The sequence below is a fragment of the Metopolophium dirhodum genome, chromosome 7, assembly GCF_019925205.1.
Source record: "Metopolophium dirhodum isolate CAU chromosome 7, ASM1992520v1, whole genome shotgun sequence".
Classification (NCBI taxonomy): Eukaryota; Metazoa; Arthropoda; class Insecta; order Hemiptera; family Aphididae; genus Metopolophium; species Metopolophium dirhodum.
Genome location: NC_083566.1, coordinates 6,434,872 through 6,459,792, shown reverse-complemented (window position 1 = coordinate 6,459,792; position 24,921 = coordinate 6,434,872). Strand labels below are relative to the sequence as shown.

At 28.3% G+C, this 24,921-nt stretch overlaps 1 protein-coding gene across 1 annotated transcript in view; it reads right to left on the bottom strand.

The window, feature by feature from the left end:
- Window positions 1–17,504, bottom strand: part of LOC132948342 (dynein axonemal heavy chain 7-like) — a 34,127-nt gene extending 16,623 nt beyond the window's left edge. The window contains exons 1-27 of the mRNA XM_061018769.1: window positions 17,434–17,504; window positions 17,283–17,388; window positions 16,219–16,448; window positions 12,244–12,397; window positions 12,028–12,177; window positions 11,007–11,193; window positions 10,439–10,805; window positions 9,830–10,349; window positions 9,566–9,769; window positions 7,887–8,176; window positions 7,698–7,820; window positions 7,480–7,633; window positions 5,781–6,444; window positions 5,584–5,699; window positions 5,248–5,526; window positions 4,946–5,176; window positions 4,625–4,790; window positions 4,413–4,558; window positions 4,083–4,331; window positions 2,538–2,870; window positions 2,270–2,449; window positions 2,053–2,184; window positions 1,557–1,985; window positions 1,037–1,485; window positions 825–972; window positions 402–614; window positions 12–326 (exon numbers count right to left, since the gene is read on the bottom strand). Coding sequence (XP_060874752.1) covers window positions 12–326; window positions 402–614; window positions 825–972; window positions 1,037–1,485; window positions 1,557–1,985; window positions 2,053–2,184; window positions 2,270–2,449; window positions 2,538–2,870; window positions 4,083–4,331; window positions 4,413–4,558; window positions 4,625–4,790; window positions 4,946–5,176; window positions 5,248–5,526; window positions 5,584–5,699; window positions 5,781–6,444; window positions 7,480–7,633; window positions 7,698–7,820; window positions 7,887–8,176; window positions 9,566–9,769; window positions 9,830–10,349; window positions 10,439–10,805; window positions 11,007–11,193; window positions 12,028–12,177; window positions 12,244–12,397; window positions 16,219–16,448; window positions 17,283–17,388; window positions 17,434–17,504 — 6,606 coding nt within the window. The remainder of the gene's footprint in view (window positions 1–11; window positions 327–401; window positions 615–824; window positions 973–1,036; window positions 1,486–1,556; window positions 1,986–2,052; window positions 2,185–2,269; window positions 2,450–2,537; window positions 2,871–4,082; window positions 4,332–4,412; window positions 4,559–4,624; window positions 4,791–4,945; window positions 5,177–5,247; window positions 5,527–5,583; window positions 5,700–5,780; window positions 6,445–7,479; window positions 7,634–7,697; window positions 7,821–7,886; window positions 8,177–9,565; window positions 9,770–9,829; window positions 10,350–10,438; window positions 10,806–11,006; window positions 11,194–12,027; window positions 12,178–12,243; window positions 12,398–16,218; window positions 16,449–17,282; window positions 17,389–17,433) is intronic.
- Window positions 17,505–24,921: the final 7,417 nt, after the last annotated feature.

Here is a 24,921-nt window from a genome sequence, read left to right as displayed (position 1 = left end):
GTTTTTAATACCTGAAATAGTTCGTATTGAGAAATATGTGCAGCTAGTCTTGTTAACGACTGGCGACCTGATCCTCCTAAACCAATAAGTAAGGCATGCCCTCGTGGCTGATTCATGATACGACAAATCCGGGATAAATGTTCGAGAGCGAATCTAAAAAGCACTAAATGCATAGGTTTTTTGCTCATTTGATTGAATTCACTGAGAAATTCTTCAACTGTCAATCGGAGACTCTCTAAATCGCGGATTTCTTTATAATTTCTATCTTGAGAATGAGGATTAGAGAAGTCACAATAAATCAACTGGCGCAATTCATTTTGAGTTACCTAATTATTTATAAAAAAAATATTGTTTAATTTGTTAATTGATAATAAAAAAAAGTTTATTTATTAATAATTTACTATTTTGTTATCCGTTGTGATAAGATGAATAAACATTTGATTTAGGTCTTCGTCTAGGAATTCTTTACAGACAAAACGTAAATTATCGAAAAACCACTCACGATCAGATTCATCTACTAAGCGGTCATAGTATACTCTAAGTATTTCATGTACCCAAAGGCGTTTCATGGAAATTACATCGGTAATAGTATCAGGAACAGAAAACATAATTCCCTAATCAAAAAAAAATTGTATTAAATTGAAAATAAAAATGTTTGATACCTTTGATTTAAATATAATCATCCTTACATCGACTATACACGTATACATATACATTTATAAGAACATAAATTAGGATGTACCTACATTTTACTTAAATAGTAATTATTCAATCAATTTTTTTATTTCGGTTAGGCATTAAAATAATGTTTGGACAATATTTACTTGTATGACTTTAGAAAAATCTCTTAAGTTGAATAAGTAATGTGATTTAGCTGGAGTTGGCATTAAATATCCAATGCTCTTTTTATGTACCTCTAACGTTGAATTAATTAACTGATCAACAGATGAATCAAACTGTTTGCCAAAACCTCTGTACGATAGATAAAAATTAGTTATAGAAACAATTATAACGTTTTTTTTTAAGATTTCTAAACTTGTTATCCAAATGCCAAAATAAAATTTTGCTGAAAATTGAAACCATTGTGATATCGTCGAATGAGTTTGTCACGATTATGTTAAAATGACGACTAAACCTAGGAGTCACGGTATTTCCTGATGATGGAGGCCCCATCGCACATAATATTAGAACGTCTTGAAGGTGTATGGCTTCTAATTCTTTACGGTCGTACCATGGGAATTTGTCCATGCATTGGCGCAATAGCTCGATAGGCGGCTGAGCGCCATAGTACTCCTTTAGTGGCATACTCAAATCATCGATAAATATTATGCACTTCGTTCCGATCGGAGGTCCAAACAGACCACGTCTTCTCTTAACAAGTTTGCTCATAATTATGTCCTGTGTAATATTTGACGAAGTCTGCGCGGAAAAATTAATACACGACGAGCTGTTAAATTCTTTGTCAATTTTCGTAAAAATGTAATTCTGTAACGGAAAAAAAATGTAAATATTATTTTTGATTCGATAGCTACAATGACATGTGAATTCTATCATACCATAGTGTAAGCCGATTTTCCTGTTCCAGTTTTACCTACCATCAGCATTGGTTTATTATTTTCTAATAACAATGCCATTAGTGCATGGTTTCTAATTGTATCTACTGTCGGAACTATAATTTCATTGAATGGAATGTCTTTCGGTATCGGTGGTTCATCGTCTATATAATCTGTCCATAGTTTCCATTCTCCTTTGCCTTTTTTGTTTATAACATATCTATAGTCGAAAACTAATCCGTTTTTGGGAATTGCATTCGTATATGGTTTATCTGGTGACGGACATAGTTCAAGTGGTATATTTAATGCATACGCGACTTTTTTGGGAAATTTATTTTCTAACAATGCTCGAAACAGGAGATTGAATTTAATACGGCTGCTTGTATCTAATGCAGCTCCCATTGACCATATACAAGAAAAGAAGCATACACACTGTAGAAAAATAAAGTTAGATACAATGATAGTAATTATATGAGTTTGGAAACAAAATGTATTATACTTCTATTTGCGATCTCATATCAATCTGTGAGATTGTTTTTAAATATTCTTCGTCATAGTATGGTTTAAAATAAGTATCACAAATATTTGTTAGTGATCTAACCAAGTTCATATCACTAGTAGGAAACACTTCCTATAGTATAATAAATTGAAATCACTAACAGTTTTTTTTTATTATTCTATTATTCTATTATTCTATTATATAATATGTTATATACGTTAATATTACAACGTCTTAACATGAACAATATTGACCGAGTGAACCGTATGATATGTTTATGTAATGCCTCTTTGTGTTTCGGCGGTAAGTAAGAGGACAATTGGTTTATCCACGAAGTTACTAAACACTCCCAGCCTAATGAAACTGGTTCCATGTAAATCATGCCACACCTTGAAACCTTCAACAATGGAATATAATATGTTAATATTTATGGTAAAAGAAAATAAAAAAATCGTAATAAATTCAAGTTGGTATCACTCGATTACCGTGGCCGGCGATGCAACATCCAAGTCCATAGGTTCGAAGATCAAATTAGTTGTGTTAGCAAGTTGTATAATTTCTCCTGATATTAAACATAATTTTTTGTTATCATCCAACACGGTATTCATACTTTCAATCCAAATGGCGTCTACTGGACCATCAAAAATCAACCATTTTCTATCGAGGTTAGTTGAGGAAGCAAATTTTCTGAAGCCAACAGCTAAAATTCCGTCCGACCATTCATGTGATGTTAGATCAAACTGACCATAAAGTTGACCCAATGTTATAGACTTTGGGTTTATTACCATAATTTCGACTTTATGTTCATTCATTAATTTCTTTTATTAAAATAAACATAATTTATTATAAGGTATCATTATAATATAAGTTTCAAATTGATGGAAGTGTTCTAAATCATACAATTATACTTGAATTAAAAAATATGAAATTGTATATTTATGTTGAGCCATTTTTTTTATTGTACCTAGTTTATTTATAGATATTTGTATTCTTGCTTTTATATTTTATTTTATTTATATGAAACGTTAGTATAAATAACAATAATTTATCATTGTATTATGTTTCACTCGGTAGATGACATAAGCGCCAAAATGAGACCAGAAAAAAAAGTTTTATCGTACGAAAGTGCCAAAATTGTATCGTATGAAAGCGTCAAAATCTTAGATAGGTACCTGTGTGCCACGGTTAATATAATATATTAAATAACTGATACTAATTTTAGAATTATAGGTATATTATCTTTTAAGAATTTATTATTGATAATTTTTTATAAGATCGAAATTTTTAAATAACTACTTTTATAAAATATTAATTTTGGTTTGAATGATAACTCATTTTTGCCCCTTTGGCGTTCCTGTAATTTGTTGGGTTTAACAGTTATATAATATTAGATTGGCGCTTATGGCCTACGAATTTTGGCGCAAATGATATGATTGATATGTCATTTTTGTAACTTTGGCGCTTACGTCATATAGCCGTTTCATTAATCGTCGTCATTGTGGCTTTTTAGTCATTATATTATACATTTTTAATTTCCAAGGAAGTAGAATGTTTTTTTTTCAACATGTCGGTGTAGTGTATTCAATTATTGAACAATAAGTTTATTGCTTATAATCAAATAAGGATTATATGAGTAGAGTAGTAGTGCTCTAATATTTCAGAAAATCTTATCTGAAGTTTGAATTCCTATTAATTATTATTTAAATTAAAATATCTGGACATTTGAGTAAAAAACTAGTATTTGCCGATCCAACTTTATGATTAAAATGTATGACTTATGACTTATGAGTCGTGTGAAAATATTTAAACAATTAAATATGTTACATAAGACTCATGAAGATAAGAAGTCGAGTATTGGGAACGCGTCTATGCTCTTGGATAGTTGGATCTATATACTTTCATTCTGTGCGTCATCAAACATTTATTGACTGGCACAACGAGACAGGGCTATTTATTAATTTTATTACACAACTATGTCAGATTAAAAAAAAAGAACTGAAGGTTAATACGGTTAATATGATTATGCTCACATTGGTTTCAATAATTTTTAATGCACCACTGAGTACTTTATAGGCTGATGTTTTACCACTAAACGGCAAACCCACAATCATAAATCCATGTCTAACGATCATCATTTCATATATTTGTTGAATTTTTTCAACAAAGAACGGAGTACATTGTAGATTCATTATTTTACAGTGTTCTTCTATAGCGGCGTTGAGAATTTTATAATCTGGTGTTGGCAATTCAATTCCAGGGAACAAATCTGAAGTTAATCCCTATAAGCACCGGTGATATTATCGTTAATTAGGTGAATAGTGAATGGGTAATTGTATTGTGCGTAGAATAACCCATATTACTTTAAACAACGGGATATCATGTTTAAGAAACTTTGGTAAATTAACGTCGTTGATAGAACGCAACATGAGTATATTTTCATCTTCTTCGGGGTATTTCAGTTTTAGATTGCCGGCTGCTGTCAGCACAGTTTTAACCGCTCTCATTCCTGTGTAGTATGTATCTTTTGTAATTATGAATTTTAGTTTTATGTATATTGTATATTTATTTTAACCGTAATCATAATGGTTTTGCGACGAAAGCTGTTCGGAACATAATTTATACGTTGCTACAATTTTTACCGACAACGAACGAGCTAAGCTAAACCCTTGGGAATACAAAACTATTTCAGATATCAAAGCATAATCGGGTACCATCATCGCTACTGAACGAAATAAAGCCTGAAAACAAAAATCATATTTTATTTAAATATATTAAAACAGTTTTTGATAGACCATAGATAATATTTTAAAAATAACAGATACAAAAATAAGAAAGAAATATTATTTAAAGATAAAGATTAGCTAAAAAAAATCGTTTTATATTTGTCAATTACTTTCAAATTATCCGGTAGCTCTGAACGTCCGGCATAACCAGGGTTCATAGTTATAAATATAGCACAAGTATTATCTAATGTTAAATTTGATCCTTCAAAAAATATCTTGATCAATCCAGCCTGTATACCTCGTTGAATAGTCAATATTTGTTGTGCGACTACTGATAAAACTTCTAAATCTATGCGATTGAATTCGTCAAAACATGCCCATGCCCCACACGACAATAAACCCTAGGTATAAACAATAAACGCCTGTTAGGACGGTATAAAAAGATCAGTAATACCAATTAAAATTATATAACTTTGAAAAATTTCCCAAGACCAATGTAGTCCATACTATCTGAGCAATTGAAAACGACACATTGTTTAGCTATTGCCTTTGCCAAGTCTTTGGTAGTTTCCGTTTTGCCTGTTCCAGCAGGTCCTTCAGGCGCACCGCCCAAATTTAATTGAAGAGCGCAAAACAGTGTTCGATAACAACGGTCAGTGAGTGGAGTAATAACCAATCTTGCCGAATTACCTAGGTATTCGTAACCGTAAGCCAATGATGCATTTATCATAGAAGTAAATAAATTCTCATCCTGAAAAAAAAAAAAATTGATACCAGTTTGTTATTGTCGGCACACATTTTTATTTACTATCCAATAATATCGCAATTGGCTGATCCATCCAAAGTCATTTATTTTACGAATATTTTTGTTTGCCAAGTCATCAACAACATCTCTGGCATGGACGTCGATTACAATCAACGCTCCTGTTTCAGTGTGAATATTTTTTTAATTTTTTAATAATTATTTAGAGATCATTTATAAGTTGCAGTTCAATAAAACCTTACCTAACGTTAATCGCGTTTGAACTGACAATACACCTCGAACCAATTTAACAATTTTATCGATCTGCCTATTACATTTATTCAAATATACCGAAAGACCATCAGGATGTTGTTTGATTGCTTGTGTCATCTCGACAGTCCAATATGTACATGAAACAGCTAAGACTGCTTGTCCGGGCCATTGCACTACCCATTCATGTCTAACGGTATTCTGATAAGCTAACAAAGCCTTACCGATTACTGCACGTACAGTAGTTTTCATTGATAGTTCTAAGTCTAATAGCCATTTCTCAACTTGACCTCTAGCTTTCGCTGTATTAATTGTTATTGATAAATTTACGATTTCTGCTTCACTAGATACCATAGATATAACATCCAGTTTTTCAGTAAAAATAAGTGAAGCTATTCCTTCGAAACATTTTTTTAAATGTGGCTGCACTCTCTTCGGGTCTTTGGTTTCTGATATGATTTCAAGAAGTTCGTCATTTGATAAAAAAAACAATCTTGGAAAGTACAGTCGTTTGGTTTCGAGATAATTATTTAAACCTTTTTGCACCAAATCTAATAGCATATAACTTTTTTTTAAATTTTGTAAGATGTTTTCTATATTAACTGTTTGTAAAATATTCATTGATTTGTTAATATCTTTCATCAAGTCCCTCCATATCTGAAAATTAAAGAAAACATGAGCGCCATTTCAGAGTTTTGTGTTGATTCAGAGTCACTCGCAAAAAATGTACTTTTCGATTTAAGCATTACGAAGTTTAAAAAATTGATCGTGTTTTTTCTTTAATACAAATGTAAAACAATAAGTAAATAATGTAAAAAAATCAATAGGGTATTTTTCAATTAAAAACAATCAAGCAAAAGAAATTCATAAGATAGTATAAGATATAATATTAAAGAACTTAAAATCTTCAATATCTATAGATAAGAAGAATTTAAATAAAAAACTTTATACCACTTTTATTATTAATCATTTCTAAAACCACCATAATGTTTTTATTTGTGTTAGAAATTTAGAAGAGTATCCATCAAATTTCCAGCATGGTCAAATGATTTTGTAAAGTACATAATACATGTTTATATATATATATATATGTACTAACTATTCATACTTAAATTTAAATCAGTGGCGTATTTTCAATTTTTTTGAATTAACAGCCCTCTGAAATATTTTGTAATTTGTTTTAAGCTTTTTCAATATTATAATATTAGGGCTTCAGGCTTCAGCCTCCCCAAATCTCAAACGCTATTTGTGCCTATGCTACCTACTCGAACATAATTTATTTTAAGAAATATTTTTTAATGATAGTCAAATATGATTTTTTCCCGACAATTGTACGTACACAAAAATAAAAAAAAAAAATTTGAATTTGTACAAATATGCACTTTTTTTTAAAATATGACGAAATATGCAAAGATATGCAAATTTAAACTTGTATTTAATTTCACCATTTCATAAAACAAATTTATAACTTACCTAAAATAATCTACGACCACTACAAAGAAACATGCAAATACAAAAAGTCTCGAACTCTACAAATGAGTTATGAAAGTTATAAATTAATAATTATATTATTTCATTCTGCGGGGGGGAGGGGTCGAGACCCTGGAACCCCCCCCCCCCCCCCCCTCCCCCCCCCCCTCCCCCCAAAAAAAAATACGCCACAGAGTTAAATAATTCATAATATATTTTTACCTTATCCACTGCATTAAACTTTTGTGATTCATCTGGCATTTGTCTCTGTATATCTGGAGATGAAAAAATTGATTCTAAGTACATCCAGGTCATTTGAACTTTGACCAATAACTCTATTATTTCATTCAAAGTAGTAATTTTAGCTTCCCATTCTCTAGTATAAAAATGAAAAACCTATTACAGTATACTGTTCAATAATGTAAATTTAAATGAAATACAATAATTTGTTTTCAAAAGGTTTAACAAATGGAGAAGATTTCATCGTAGCTGTTTTTAATATGTGATCATCAAGTAGTAATTGTACATCATCTATACCCGATAAAATATATGTTCCCGAATCTCTAAAACATAAAATAAAATTATCTTCGTCTTACAACTATTAAACTTTTAAATTATGTATATTATACTTGTAGTCTAATATGGTAAAGTTTAAATCTTTCCATTCCTCCACCATAGTATTTAGCCTCTTATCCAAATTATTTTCTTTGGAAGCTCCATCACTAATTATTTCAAATTGAGGTACAAATTTACCGAGGTTGAGATTTAAAACTTTTGCCAGCGTTAGATTTTGATCGGGAAACATTACAAAACCGACTATATTTGAAATATCTTCCCAGTGACGTCGTTTAAGGCCTAAATTTCCCAATGTTAATACTTCTGGGATTCTTTTTTTAAATGTTTCGATCAATGTCCGCACCTGTATACATAGTATATATCATCATGTTTAACAATTAACATTAACATTCATATATGGTTTAAATTTACGTTTATTATATAAATATTAGTTTAATGATGTTTGTACTTAGTACTTTTTATGTTAAAATAATTAAATTAAATAGTAAAATATAAAATAAATAATATGTATGGTGATTTACCGCAATGATGTGTTTGTTGTTTTTATCACTTAAACGAGATACTTATGGAAAGATTAACATTTATGAGGGACTGAGTACTATCGTACCTATCATTTTTGTGTTTATTTATATGTAATGATTTATATCTGACAAGATTTAAACATTTTATGTTAGGTTTAATTAATATTCGATTAGCAAAGTAACATAGTACTTTTCAGTTTTCTGTCTTCTGACTATGTTTATAATTAACTTTGACTTTCGTAAGTATTAAAAACAAAATACAATATTGTAGGTATACCCTTCAGGGACATCTGTTAGAATTAAAATTAAATTAAATAAAACTTTAGTGAACATTTTTTAACTAGGTATTTTTAACTCTTAAATTACTAAACTGCTTATGATATGATAAAACTTTATTTAAAAAAAACATTATCTGACCAAATCATGAGTTTTTGATTTTTATATCATAGCAATATAATATTATTAAGCTGTTTTATTCAAACCTAACAAAGACTTAGATAATATGTCTATTAAAATACAGTGTTTGTGCCTGATCAACAGTTCTATTTGTATTACTTTGTTATTATTCTTATTCCCATTCAATATAAAGAATATAGGTACTTGATATTAGTGTTCATAATATGGCGTACCTAATATTACACAGAATAAAACCATCACCACATTTTTAATTTTAAACTAAAATTAGTAGATTTATGTAATATCGATGTTGATATTTATTGTTGATTACCGCTTTAAACATTTACTTAAATAACTCAAAAGATTAATAAAATCATAAAATCATAATATCATAACATTATCTATTATCTATTAACAAATTATAGGTATGATTTGCACTACAGTTAAGTATTACTTATTACCTATTAATTATTTATAAGAATGATATAGGTTGTTTCATAGGTTGTTTAACAAATTGAAACATAAGTTTCTTTTTACCAAGAGTAACTAGGTTTTATGGTATGGTCGTATAATGTTTGAATAATGTTTTATTTTATATTTTAATGATAAATTAATAGACCAATCACTTGGACCAATGGATCAACGTACAACTAATAATTTGTGTGCGAAACTGGGACTAAACCACACGACTACTGACTGCTGACAAGACTAACTCTACACATATACCTATGGTCTACGACTTACCCAAATTGTTATTTAAATTTAAAAAAAAAAAGAATCATTATCAATATTATACGATATTATACGATTATTACTTTTATTGCAATCTCCAATGGGGCAGGGTTTTTCATAAATGTTCGTTCGAGTTTTGATAAGTTACGATAGTAATTAGTCACATTTTGATCGATCTGCTCTGGGTCGTATGTGCCAATGGTAGCATTCATCCAGTTTTCATAATTTACGATAAACTCTGAACAGTTATCGTATAGCAGTTTGTATGGTGCTAAAGAATCTGCAACCTTAAACACACACTCGTTAAACACACAATTATTATTTCTGAGCAATGTAGGTATATTTACAAATTTTCGAAGTGGATATGCACTTTCCTCCAACTGAAAGTATTTTTCTTGTTTGTTGAATTCATCAATTGTCTCCAAAGCTTCATTTAGTTTATCATCTAAGTTTTGAGATTTTTCAGCGTATATTTTTATATCATTTATGTCCCCCAATTTCCGAAACTCTTCCAATTCAGATCTATAGATGTCCAGCTCGATGTTGAAATTTTCAATACGCCCCTGTAGAACTTCTTTAAATTCCTTTGTTTTATTTATAACCATTATAGAACTCATAGAAATTGTATCGTTGGTGTATTTGACCCAACGGAATGTACTAGTCTTTTGTTTCAGTTCTTCCTTCGTAAATTCTACAAAATCCATCAAAAATATTTCGCATGATAACACTTCGATTGTTTGTTTCATTAGTTTAGGTAAAATATTGTCTCTTGTGTCAGCGATAAAGGCGATAAGTTTTATTAGTTCGTCGGTATTTTCTGGTGGTGTTAATATTACGTCAACAAAATACGAATATTGTTCATTTAATCTAAAATAATTAATGTAAAATAATTTTAGTATCATGAGACTAGGTTTAGGTACTATATAATAATATTTAACTTAATATTAAAATTTTACTTTTTGCCAATAACTGAGTAGGCAGTCTTCATATGAGCGATAATGTTGTTCTTAAATGTATTTGCTTTTTTGTGTAAGGTATTGATAATTTCAGTGAAATCAATTTGAAATACCCTTATATTTGCCGTTGGGAGTATGTCAGACAATATAGCCGAAGAAATTTCATGGTACTTAATTATAGCATTTTTATATTCATCGAAAGTATGGCTTTTGGATAAAAATATTTCCACTTCCTTTTCGGCGTTTCCGTTTACTAAATGAAGGTATCTTATAACTTTTTCTTTAGAAACTTTTCTCTGTTCCCAACAATTATCCAAGTATGTTTTTAGATTTTTAATATTTTCACAAATAATGTCACAATCCAAATCTACCTGTGTTATGAAAACTATAATTAATTATTGTTTTTATTCAAAAAAGTGATTCGAGAATCCAACGAAAATTCAGTCAGTGATAAATGATAAATGATAATATTATTAATCGGTAGATATTAGCTAGCACTACCGAATAGACAGCTTAAACTAGAATTAACCTTTTCAGCTTAGCTGATGTAAAATAATATTAATTATACTTACTTCCAAAAATGGATCTGTATGATAATCTTCGTACAAGGAATGTTCAATACGTATCAAATTTGACGATATTTCTTCTATCTTCTCACAAATTGACATAATAAAATCCCGTAAACGTTCATACGATGGCACATATCGTAACGAATCATTTCTGTATATTAAACTTGTCTTAAGAATTGGATTTTTCTTTTACAGCACAATAGTTATGAAATAAAATTACGCTGAATTATATTTACAAAAATTAACTGTACAATTAGTAAAATTAAATAAGTAACGTGCTAGTCAAAAGGTAGCAATTTAAATTAGATGGTTTTTTTTTCAACAATTATTATAATTTAATTACCTGTAACAATTCAAATAATCGAAATTATGATATTTTACATTATTTTGTAAAAAGTAGAACGTATTATCAATAAAAAACAAATCTATTTTCACCATTTTAAATATACAACATGTAGTATAAGAAAGTGAGTGTAAAAGTTATAGATTTAGTTGTTAAAATTTGCATAAAATAAAATATGAGTATTCGGTACTTCCACATCATTGTTATTCAGTATCACGCTATGTAATTTACCTTCTCCACCCATTATTTTTGATTTATTAAAATAGGAATAATTATTAATCTATCATTATTTAATTGTTTAATATATTTTTGTAAATTGTTCTATTTATAATAAATGTGGGTATGTTATGTTTAAAATGTAAAGGAATATAATTTTTAAATACCTTAAATGAATTCAAAGTAGTTTTATGGTTTACCATCGAATATTAATAAATTTAGATTTTAACATAGATTATTAATTGATAGAATTACCTTTTTTAATTTATAATCGTAAACATATAAGTAATCTTATTTACTTATTTCTTCACTTATATAATATAAAGAAATTTTTATGTACAAAATAATAATGCAATAATTGTAAAATAATCAATTATAAATACATTTATTAATATGCATGTGCATAATATCTAATTATAGCTAAGATACATTTACATTATTTTATAATAATAATATATTACCTCAGGGTCAGACATAAATTCCGTATACTCTCTAATAGTCTTTTGTATGAATTCTTTGTAATGCATTTGCATGACGTGAGCAACAAAATTAAAAAAAGTCGACTGTTTTTTCTTGCTTTCCGTAATTGGTAATTTTGTTTTGTGTTTTTTCTGAAATGTGAATAAAAATAAAAATTTAATTTAACGTATAAAATATAGTTAAATTAAAAACCTAACCTGTTGAAATAATTGTTTTACATGGAAAAACCATTCGCTTCGCATAGCGTCGTTGACGACCTTTAATTTTGTCAATATATAATTTATAAACTCTGTTATGTTATAATTTATGTGTTCTTCATTTAAATTATCAGAATTTAGGATAGTTATACCTCTGTAACGAGAAAGTTTTTAAATTTCATAAAGTTTAATCATAATATAGCATCATTCAACAATACTAACTGTATAATACAATTTTAGATTCTGATGTGTTAGCCCAGAAAATTTTACCACTTTTTAACCCATGAATTTTCGTTGATTATGTTATTTTTATGAGTATTTTGACCTAATGGTTTAATTTATGAAATAATATTTATATGATGTTACTCAATTTAAGAAAAATGATTTGACATCAGTAGATTATTAATTTGACAGTACCTAGGTAGTTTTCTTAAACGTTAGAAAAAATTACAAAAAATAATGAAATTTGACTACATTTTTGGCCAGTTAGTTTTGCTTATTTTATTGTAATGCAGAAAATAATAAGTAATAACCATAGTGAATAGAAATTTTATATTTTTGTGAATATTATAAATTGGCGTTAAGTTGTAAAGTACATAATCAAAAAAAAAAAAAAAATGTAAATAGGTATAGATTTTGAATATTTTGTTTATTTTTTGTTAAAACGATACAGTTCATACTATTTATTAATTAATTTAATAATTGATAATAATTTATTGTTTAACAGGTTAACAATAATTTTTACGATTCGTTTGTTACGAAATCCAATTATTAATTTTCGCGTTTAACATATAAAATATAAATACATAAATATTCACAACTTTTCTTTATGATATCAATAAATATATAAATTTTTGTATTGCTGCTTATGAAAAAAATTGTGAAAAAAATTGTGCAATTTTAATCGTTTTAGAACATAACAAGTTTTATCATAACATATATCATAGGCACATAATATATACATAAATAGGTACGTATGCATTATACATAAATATTCATGAAATATGTAAATATGTAGATAGTAAAAAATAAATATATATAAATAATAATAATCTTTGTGTGCAGTTACGTGTGGTTCCATCTTTGAAATTAAGACTCACGTTTGGTCATATTTTAATGTGACACATTTGGGGACAAAATAATTATACGTTTGGGCATCATTTGTTTCTGATTTCGTAACACGTTTGGGCACTATCGTATATCATATATATAGGTTTTTATGTACCTACGTAAAGTAAATAACTTTTTCACTATGTTGCATGTACGCTTATGATTCAGAAACTATACATTATGAACATGAATTAAGCGAAAAAAGCCGTAGTAAATCTGACGTTGCATATGAACTGATACAATGTAAATTGAAAAATGCCATCTAAGTACCTATACCATATGCCTAGCTGCAAGATACGGAGGTTACCGGTATTTTTCCCGAATCGAAATACACGAATGAATTTTTTCCCGAATGGTATTTTGCCCGAAAATCTGAAAGCCCGAAACCTTTTTTCCCAAACGCCTTTTTGCCGAATCGAAATTCCCGAATGAACTTTTTCCCGAATGGTATTTTTTCTAAAAGTCCGTATAACCTAAATCTTTTTACCCGAATTGAATAATAATATTAATATCATAATTAATACTGTAGTGGAATAATTAAATATTTAAAAATCGATCATTTATAATACGTATAAAGTGGCCAATTTATTACCTATGTTGTTGAGGCCTTTATTTATAATAATAAAAATAAATGCTATAGTGTGATAATTAAATATTTAAAATTCGATAATTTATAATAAGTACGTATAAAGCGGCCAATTGCCAATGTTGTATAATAAAAATAAAAACATATAAAAAAGCGGGTAAGTGGATTTCGCTCTGCTGTACAGTAGGTTACAAGTGGGACAATGTATAATGGATTGTATTAAACTTGAATGAAATGATATAATATCATTGTATAAGGAAAACGATTCTGAGCGGAGACGGTTTATCAGTCTGGATTTTTTAAATTTTTATTATTTATTATAGCCTTTAAGTAGAATTAATATTATAATATTATAATTTTTTATACGTTTCTACGGTGAAAACAATTCGTTAGAAATTAAAATCCCATTTTAAGCGGTTTTTCGTAATTTGCCAGTAGTTTTTCTAGTGGCATTAAATAACTATTGAGAAAATCGAAAAATGACCTCTCTAAAGTACCATCTTGATCCAATTTGCTAAAAGATAAGGTACTATATGTTGAAATCAAAGCGCTTTTTCTAGTGGAAATTTTGTATTCAAGATATAAAAAAAAAAAACCATTGTAAAACCATTAGCTTTCTCGTTCCGCCCAGAATCTAAAATAAAATAAACAATATAATATTTATTACTTACAAAACAATATTGTGCGCGATCGCCCTCAAAAATTGTAGCTCCTGGTATGTATTAAAATCAGCAGTAATAAACCGTGACAATATACTATTAATTAAATTTTGAAATTTTGAAATTTATTATTTCGGGAACAATAACCGTCGGGAAAAGCACATTCGGGAAAAAAGGTTTCGGGTTTTCGGATTTGCGGGCAAAACACCATTCGGGAATTTCGATTAGGGAAAAACGGTGGGTACCAGATACGGAAGTTACTACGATAATAGTTGTACTGTACTACAATAAAGTGCGTAATTAGTGTTAGTTATAATATTTTGTTTTATTATTTTATCGGTTATTATAAAAATCTAACGTAACACACGGTTTTCTCGTATTTGAATCATCGTAAAATATATTATTAGTGGGTACCTATTGGGCATTATAATATTATAATATAATATAATATATTATAAATATATTCATAAGATGATATCGGAAATTTAAAAATTAAAACTTTTTTTAGCATAACTAGCTGCAGTAATTAAGATTTAATTTTGAGAGTTTTATCGTTAATACCACAGAAGTTATCCATAAAAAAAAACTAAAGTTGTCATAAAACAGTAAAAATTATCAAAGTAACCCCATTTTACGGTATTATGGCTTATATTATACTTCTTTAATTTTAATGTCAAAACGTGATACTTTTTTAGGGATATTGAGTACCTAAACGTTGTGATGATCTGAATGCCGAACAGATGAAAATGAGGAAAACTAGAACACGATCGGAGAATTTTCAATTAGGTACCTGTGGTTTTTGAGACTAAGGAACATGAATATTTACTGAGATGTAAAACGTCGATTTTAAGTCGATTATAATTAAATAACAAACACCAATTATACGATAAACTTCTTGAGAAAATCGGATTTATATAATCTGAAAATTTAACTATGAAAATAAATAATAATCATTAATTTGTAACCATGTAACCATTGAATAATATTGTAAAACTGTGTGTGTCTAGTAAAATTTAAAATTGATTTTTTAAATACCTAAATGAAAAAAATACAAATACCTACTGTTATAAAATTATTACCTACCTACAGTCTACAGAAGGTATCTATTGTATAATATTGATCTTTTTCAATAAACCCTATATTATAGTTAACAGTTGTACATGTTAATTCTATTTATTGCTGAAACTAAATAAAAAATATTTCAACTTTCATACCGTCTATGTTATAATATTATTATGTTTACAATGTAAAAGTATTTTATTTTTGTAATTTAATCAAATGTTTCAATAAATATTATAACTTTTTTTAAGCCCGGCAACTTTAGCCATTAGCCTTTTTTTTTGGGGGGGGGGAGTATTTGGAACACGTGTATGTATGGCGAGGATTTGTCACTAAACACAGGGTGGTCACCCATCTGGGAACTAGTGACACTGGTCGATGCTTGCACTCAGAACACGTTCTGTGACTGAGGACAACCACCACCCAACCCTAGGCCATAAAATATTATTTCTATATATAATACTGATATGGAATATTATTTAATTTCTTTATTTTAAACTTTATAAAAAGTTTATTTGTTACCACCAAGTTTTATTGGAAAACTATTTGGTACAAACTCACTTGTAATCTTCATTCCACAATTTTATCATCTGAACGATTATTGGGTTTAATTGCAGGATATTTTGCTCAAGATTTAACCTTGAATGTTCAATTGATTCTTTCCACAAATGTGCAGTTTCTCGTAGTTCTTTTTTGATCGGTGTAGCCACAAACGAAAGGTCTTCATGATCGTCGTATAGATCACCGAACCCTATATGTATTATTGACTTTTTTGATGTTATTTTGTGTTCCTATAAAGCCATTTAATAATAATAAATAATCAATACATACATACTTCACAAATTCCAATAGAATAATATTCTATTGATTTCTAAATAAAAATAATTGTACCATAGTTTATTTTAAGAATATATTATAGAAATATTAAACAGTCACCAATAACTAGGTATACATATTAAGTTATAGTAACTGAAATTAGTAGGTTCTCATTACTCTAGCAGCAGTAGCATTGGCAAATGGCAATACATAATTTGAAAAAAAGCCATTCAATTATATAGCAAAATGCGATATTACGTAAAGATTAAATTATTAATTTATATTTATTTATTTATAAAAATATTTACAATCTGTTAACTAAACCAATAGGTAAATTTGGTACATTGTAAACAATAAAAGTTTCACATGAATAATTTGATTTTATATTTATAAAAATAAATGTAGGCGATTTACCTGTATAAAATAACATAAAATTTAAAATAATTAATAATTTTATTATAGGTACTTCATTCAAACATTTGTTCAGTCATAATTTGAGTTTTATTCTGTAAATTGTGCTTTAATAGTCATATGTTTTTACATAACATATACGTATACATAGTAGGTATATATAAAAAAAAACAATAAATTAATAAATTGCAAGTAAAAAACTAATTAAAATAAGTCGATGACACTTTATACTTAAATATATTAGAATACACGAAAATTGATTTTTCTCATTTGCAGCTTGAATATATTATAATTATTATCAGCGTAAGTCAATATATTAGTTGAGAACAATTTGACTCACAAAAATAATATATTAATAATATATTCTCAAATGTATCATTATGAATTAATTTACTTACATTAATTAAATCTTCTATTAGTGTCAATAAAAGTGGCGACGATTGATATTTTGGTGGCAAACTACACACAATTCTATTCACTGTGTTCTGTTCAATCGGAGTGTAACTATTCGAATTGATTTGGACACCAAACTTAATAAAGTTATAATACCTGAGTAATGGGTTTTTGAATTTATCCTTTGAAACTACAGGCAATAAATGCTCGGCGTAATTTAAAATCATTTTAGCACGAAATTGTTCTCGTTCAATATGTTCAGCTGTCGCCGTCTATATTTATTAACAAATGTAATAATTATTTTTTCATCGCATATTGTAAAATAATAAGTGTTACAAAATATGTAGTGATAAATTAATTTATGAATAAAACGGGTTAAATATTGTTATAGTCTCTAATATTGTTTAAAAGTATTATTGTTGGTGAATTAACAAAGTCCCATTCTTACATGTATTTACAAGTAAAAGTTGTTAAAAATATAATGTCATCACCCGGAAACTGAAAATTTATTAATTACATATTACATAAGTACTACAAAAAACTGAAGTAAACATGCGTTGTAAATAGGTTTATGTATAGTTTTTGAGTATGTATATTATTATCTTATTTCTTTAAACCTATTAAGTAAAATACGACCAAAATCTAAATTTGAAAGACCAATATTTCATATTTGGAATTACATTACTATAATAAATTTATGATCTGTAATTTGGTACCTACAGTACGTATTTTGTGATTATTAAATATAACTAGCACATAGAATTCTATTTATTTTTTTTTAAAGAAAGTAATAAATACCTACTATACATTATGTACAATCTAAACTCAACATGGAACCCAAAGGCATATATACTTCTTAAAATGCTTAACATTTTTCAAAATTCCCCTTAAATTTTAAAAAGTAAACCATACGTCATAATATATTATACATATATTATACTTATTTGTTGATTTTTAAATTATTTTTGATTCCTATGATAAATCCTCAGTACTTAAAAAACCTACATAATAATAATCATGCAAGTATTTTTTTCGTAAATCTAGACATTACCATACATGGACATTGGACCTATTACCTAACATAACTATGCCCCTAACATGTATAAGTCAGTTTGTTAACTTTAATTAAGCGTTTATGTAACTCCACATATTTTAATAATATCAATGAAGTAAAAAAATCTTCATATATGTAACGAACGTATTTAACAGTTTTAAGTAGGTTATAATTATTGTATCTTATTTGGTAGGACATTTTGTTGGCTTAAACTATATTAGCTAGCTGTTCTATTAGCTGTTTTAAGTAATGACTAAAATTCTTTTATTTATTATTTTAAATAGGTATGCTTAAATTTAAATGTAGACATTACTTTTTTGACATTTTTTTGAGTATCATGAGGACGTTTCTTGGCATTATACATAATGGTTGATTTAGATTAACTTTCTTTAACGATTGATATCTTTATAGAAATCTGGATAAATAATTGTATTATACATGCAATTTATAAATGTATATATTATATATTAATGATCAATATATTATGTTTATCAAATAAATATGCACAAGGTATTTAATATAATTAAAAGTTAAATAAGTTATAATAAGTGACCAATATAAAATGTATAATATGATTTATATTAATTATTATTGAATAATTTGTATATTATCAATATAAACAATCAATAATTTACCTGGTGATACACAAAAGAAAACTGTTTAATATAAAATAGAACAAAAAACTATTGACTATTTTTTTTTTTTAAAATTGTTTCGTGTTCAAATGAAATGAATATTTTAGTTTCCAAAGAAACTATAATGTAAATACAAGATAATATTATATAAAAAAGATGGACAAAAACAATATTTGGCGATTAACAGATTAAACAGAGCTAATTATCTCCAACTATTGTTAATATAATCAAAGTTATTATTAGGATTTAAATGTTTGACCGGCTAATAACCGGTGGTTAAACATGATAAATGCAAACATGCATAAAAACGTACTTCAATAATAGAATTATTATCCACCATCATCAGCTGATGTGTAGTATAGTAAAATACCTATAGAATTTGAGATAAAAACCGTTTCAAATTTTACTCTTGAAAATATGTCATTACATTTGCACAAACATTTAGGTACTACCTACTTCATTAAATTCCTTTCGATTGTATTCCATTACCATTATAATATGCTCTACTAACTACTAACAAAATAATACTTACCAACTATGTATGCTGTTAAATCATAATCAGAATAGTTGAATTAACCACATCGGGGATATTTGCATTAAAATGTTTCATTTGTGTTAGTGTGTTACATACTATGAGTAATGTATATATTAGTTGAATAGGTAGATAATAGCAATGCTAAATACATATGGTACGTCTGAAAGAAGCGAAACCGTATTCACCGTAGGCATTAAGTTAAATAGTTGTAAATAATGATAATGAAAAAAGTACGAAAGTGTTCTTTTCCTATATCAAAATAAAACCGTAATAACAATATAACATCTCAATCTTTTGAAATGGTTGACAGATGATATTGTATTATATGGTACTTTGTACTTTTAAAAGATTTTTACAACTTAATATTATTATTCACTTAATTTAAAATATTATAATGTTATAAACTATTAACTAATAGGTATTAAATGTGGTGGCTATCACGCTTTCAAAGTTTCAACTACAAGCAAGAGCCATTGGCGCAACTTCAGGGGGGTGCAAAAGGGTCTTCAGCACCTCCAAGTTCTAATTTAGCCCCCCTTATTTTTTAGATATAACTTTCATTATTATAGTGAAATACCATAAATGTTATGTTTGTAAATATATAGCACCCCACGTTTTAGAGGTCTAGTTGCGCCTATGGCAAGGGCCAAAGTATAAATATATTTTCAAGTGCAAAATTAACCATCGGAGTCCATCACATTCCTAATGAAAAAGATACTAACTGTCATAGCGTCACTTTTCCATTCTCCCCCTTACAAGTCCAGACCATTGGATGCATCTGTTTCTTCCGGCTCCAACGCTATAATAACACCCATCTAACAATAACAGTTATTGAAATGTTTTTTGATCTAACTTCATTAATTAACCACCTCATTTCCATCCTTGCCGCTGTATTGAATAAACAATATTATATGATATAATATACCGTAGTGTATTATTTCTATTTCAGTCCTTAAATTTATTATTATCTTAACGTCAGTGGATTGTACTAGTTCATATCTAATTGGTCTTTGCTGTTATGTTTATTCTAATATATAGAAAGGGAACTACTGACGGTTTGACCTCAGCTATTTTAGCTTCCTTGACATTTTTATTGCTAATAGAATCGGGTCCGCTGAATACGATAGAAAAATTGGCTGATTCGTAGACCAGTTCGGTGGTAGGGAGGGAGGGGGTGTCTCAAAAATCAAAAATACTTTATTGCCTCAGCCACGAACACCAAATGATTTAAATGGTGTTATAAAAATTCGCCTGTTGAAAATTCAGATTTTACCATGTAAAAAATATTATCATTTATCAAAATTGTTTAGCTTATAAAATCTATAATTGTTTTTACATGTTAGAATCGTTCATTAGCTAATTTTTTTTATAAAACATAATTTAATTATTTTAAATCATTTGGTGTTGGTGGATGAGTCACTAAAGTCAATTGACCCCCTCCCCCCCGAACAGGTCAACGAATCAGCCGATTCTTAAGGCTATAAAGATTTCAAGAAATAGGTGTGGTAAACCCACCAGTAACTCCTAGACTAATAGCATTTTGTATGGCTATATTTTTAAATCATGTTTCAATATTATTATATATTATGTAATATGTATATTGTATACGTTATTTTTAGGGCTGGAAATGTAATTCCCTATAAAACCCTAAAAAATTCCCTTAAAAATTCTTTAATGCACTAAAAAAATGCAGATAGTGTTATTATTTTTAATAAATTGTAAGATATGCGTGATAAAAAAAGTGATTAAAATAATTTTTGTATAGGCTAAACTTCAGGATTTCTTTAGGCTAAACTTCAGGATTTCTTTAGGCTAAACTTCAACTTGGATTTGTTTAATTTGAAAAAAACAATTATTTCGTTATATTATTCTAACTATTTTGATAGATTTGGATTATTCATTTAAGTGTTCACTCTGAACTGTTACACTGAATCACATGAGATTGTTTAAGATTTTCGAATAAAAACGATCTTCTGTTATCCCCCAGCAAATTTTTGTAGATAAAGAAGTTCTTTTCAACATCTACCGAAGTGATGGGTGAATATAATTTAAAGAACGCCAAATCATTTACTGTAAGTTATATAAAAATATAAAAATTTATAAATTTATATAAAACTCGCGTTAGCGTGTAAAATCTTAATATAAAATTTCAAGTTTGAATTTTGGACCAAAAAACTCCAATAATGTTCTAAAAAATTAAGAAAATGACGTTAAAATTAAAAATTGTCAAAAAATGCAAAATAAATTTTCTTATTCTCATTCAAAAGTACATGTTACGGATTTGTGATGAGGCGAGCATCGTACTAATCATAAACATCAGTAACCTCTGAAAAAAAGAAAAAAATGAAAAGAGCATCAAAATCCCAGCCCTGTATATTATCTATATCTTATCATCCAATTGATGAGCTATCCAATTTTTTTATTGAAGGCTAATAACAATAATAATAAGAAGAAAAAATGTAGGTACATAGAAAAAATTATTAAAAAGTAACTACTTACTTATATAAAAAGATATCAACAGATATATATCAATATAATATATCAACAGATATGCACAACGGTTATTTTTAATATTTGTTTTTAGTTTAGATTGACTTAAAACCACAAAATAACGATATTTTCATTAATTACCCATTACGGATTTTATTTTAATTTTAAACATTTAATATAACGATTCACTATAACACTAATATTTAATGACGTACAACAGTTTATACATTTAATCTAAGCTTTTCTTCAACACTTTTATGAGATTTTTCCATACGGAAACCAGTGATGAAATTAAATAAACGAACTCTTCAGACTATTGTACCATAATATTATTAAAATAAATATTATGCTAGACTTCCAATATACAAAAGCGCTGTATGAGACTTTTGGAGCGTTCTTTCTGTCCAAGAAAGGGTTCGCAGTACAAAATAAACATACAGAGTATAAATGAAATATATTATAACTTTAAACTGTAATGAAATACATAACTCGTTTCATTCAGACTCTAAAAACGTCTAAAAATATACTGAATAGGGTTTTTGTATATTTTCAATTGCGTTTATTCAATAGAATCCTCTCTCTCTCTCTCTCTCTCTCTCTATGAAGCGAAATTGATTGATGTAATATAATAATAATAAAATAATAACAAATACGGTATAAACTCGATTATGCTCTTCGGTCTTTATTGTATTTTCATGTCGATAATTGAAACTTGTGTATTATATAATAACAGCAGTTACATTATAATATGAACAGACACGTATTTTGTAATTTAGCGAACGAGTCGTGTGATTAATTTGAAAATACGATAAAACCTATGAAAAACTAACCACAATTATTAATACTTTCTAGTATTTAATAACTTATCGTTTACAATATCATTAGAGTGGATTTGATGAATTAAAGATAATAACTCTGTCATAATAATATTTATATAGAACATAGGACTTACCTGTGGTAATAAAATAAATAATTATAGATGTGTCTTACGTTTGGCCAACCGATATTATTATTGTAGTCGATAGATTGCATATACCTAATCAGTAATCAACAGTCACAAGTATAGGTACGTGTCGTGTTGCATATTTTCTATTAATGGCAATTACACGAAAACGCTACAATAATATTATTATATTATGTGAAAACGCGAATCGAATAGTAAACGTCATCGATTAATATCGTTCAGCGGTCTTGTTTTACACGTATGTCGTATGCCTACGGCAAATATACAATTTCCGTAATGGGGCAAAGTCGATTTTCTACTATTCCGAATAGGTTTACCGCGGATTTCATTATACGTATCAACAAATCGTACACGCGGCGTGGTCCGGTCTCCGTCGGGCTCACGAGGGTGCGAAATCCATTAGTAAACTGTCATCGTCAGGCCGCGAAAAAGTTTTTCGAACCCGCAAAATCCGAGCACAATACAATCGAGTGTATATATAGTGTTATAATAATAATAATAATAATAATGATGAAAATATAGTATTAGATTATGGCATTGCTGAACCCCGCGCCGCGGTCGCTCGTTTGTACCTATTTATACAGGCGACGGGAGAATTTAAAACTTGGCCGGTGTGGAACTTGTATTATATTATTATTATTACGCTATAAGCGATAATTCTTCTATCCTCCACGCCGTCATCGTGTCACTGCCCCGACCGCGACCACGTCCGTCGAAACACGACCACCTCCGCCGCACCACCGCTTTACACTATATATATTAATTGTGCTGCAGTTATATAGTTCACTCCCCGCGACCAATGTCAAACACTTCTTCCCCACGCATTATATATTTTATATACATACATGTATTATATTTTAATCGGATTTATATAATCTGCGGTACGCCACAAATATTAGAGGGACTGATGTTTACAAAACGCCCGTTTGGATTATAATAGCGAGCTGCAATAATAATACTAAATAATAAACTACTCCCCCCCTCCCTCCGCCAACAAACACACACACACACCAACAACGGCCGACGTTGGGCTGCGAGAATAAAAATTAACAGCTGCCAAACAGTCATAAAGGAAGAAAAAAATTCTCCCACCCACCCCTTCACCCGATATAATATGAATACAGTATAGGTATAAAATATAGTACGATAGTGTGTACTGTCGTTTAAACCGACAAATGCGGACTTAAAAATACATAACAATATAATAATATATTATTTATTATTATTTTTATATAATTTTTAAACACGCGGCGCCATTGGTCTGCTCATCATCAGAGTATATAGGTTATGTGGTATATATTATATCTATATAATATAAAATCAATGGTCCGCGGAAGGCCATTATAAATTGTTAATACTTTTGAAAAATGTCTCTGCCACAATTTTACTATGACGATGATATTATTCTCCAAGTAATTCTTAGTGTTTCCTACATTATATCTGGATCGCAATATAATAGGACGATCTTGATATTATACGGGGTGTATCTTATGTCCGTGTTCTTTTTTAATAATTATGGATGGATAATATGAAATTTCAAAAAACGAAAAAAGGCATATTTCTTTTGACCGGAAAAATTGTTTATCCCAATTTTAACATTTTTAAGCATTTTTTTAACTATTCCTTTCATGCAATTTCATACTTTTTATGTACATATTTAAATCATTTATTTATCGCATTTCTTTTTTGTGGCCATTGAGTATGCCTTTGTCTCAAGACACGGGGGTTATAAAAAAAAAATGAAATTGTACAAAAATATAGTTATAAAAACCTATTTGGCTCTAGTGAACGCTATGACTCTATGAAATTTATACCAATTACTTCAATTAAAATTAATAATACATTTACCATACAATAGAGGACCGTAGTTTAAACTAATGCACCAAATTCAATATAATTTTACCATAACAATTTTCAGAAAAAAAATTCTACCAGAATCTAATATATTATAATATAGTTATTACCA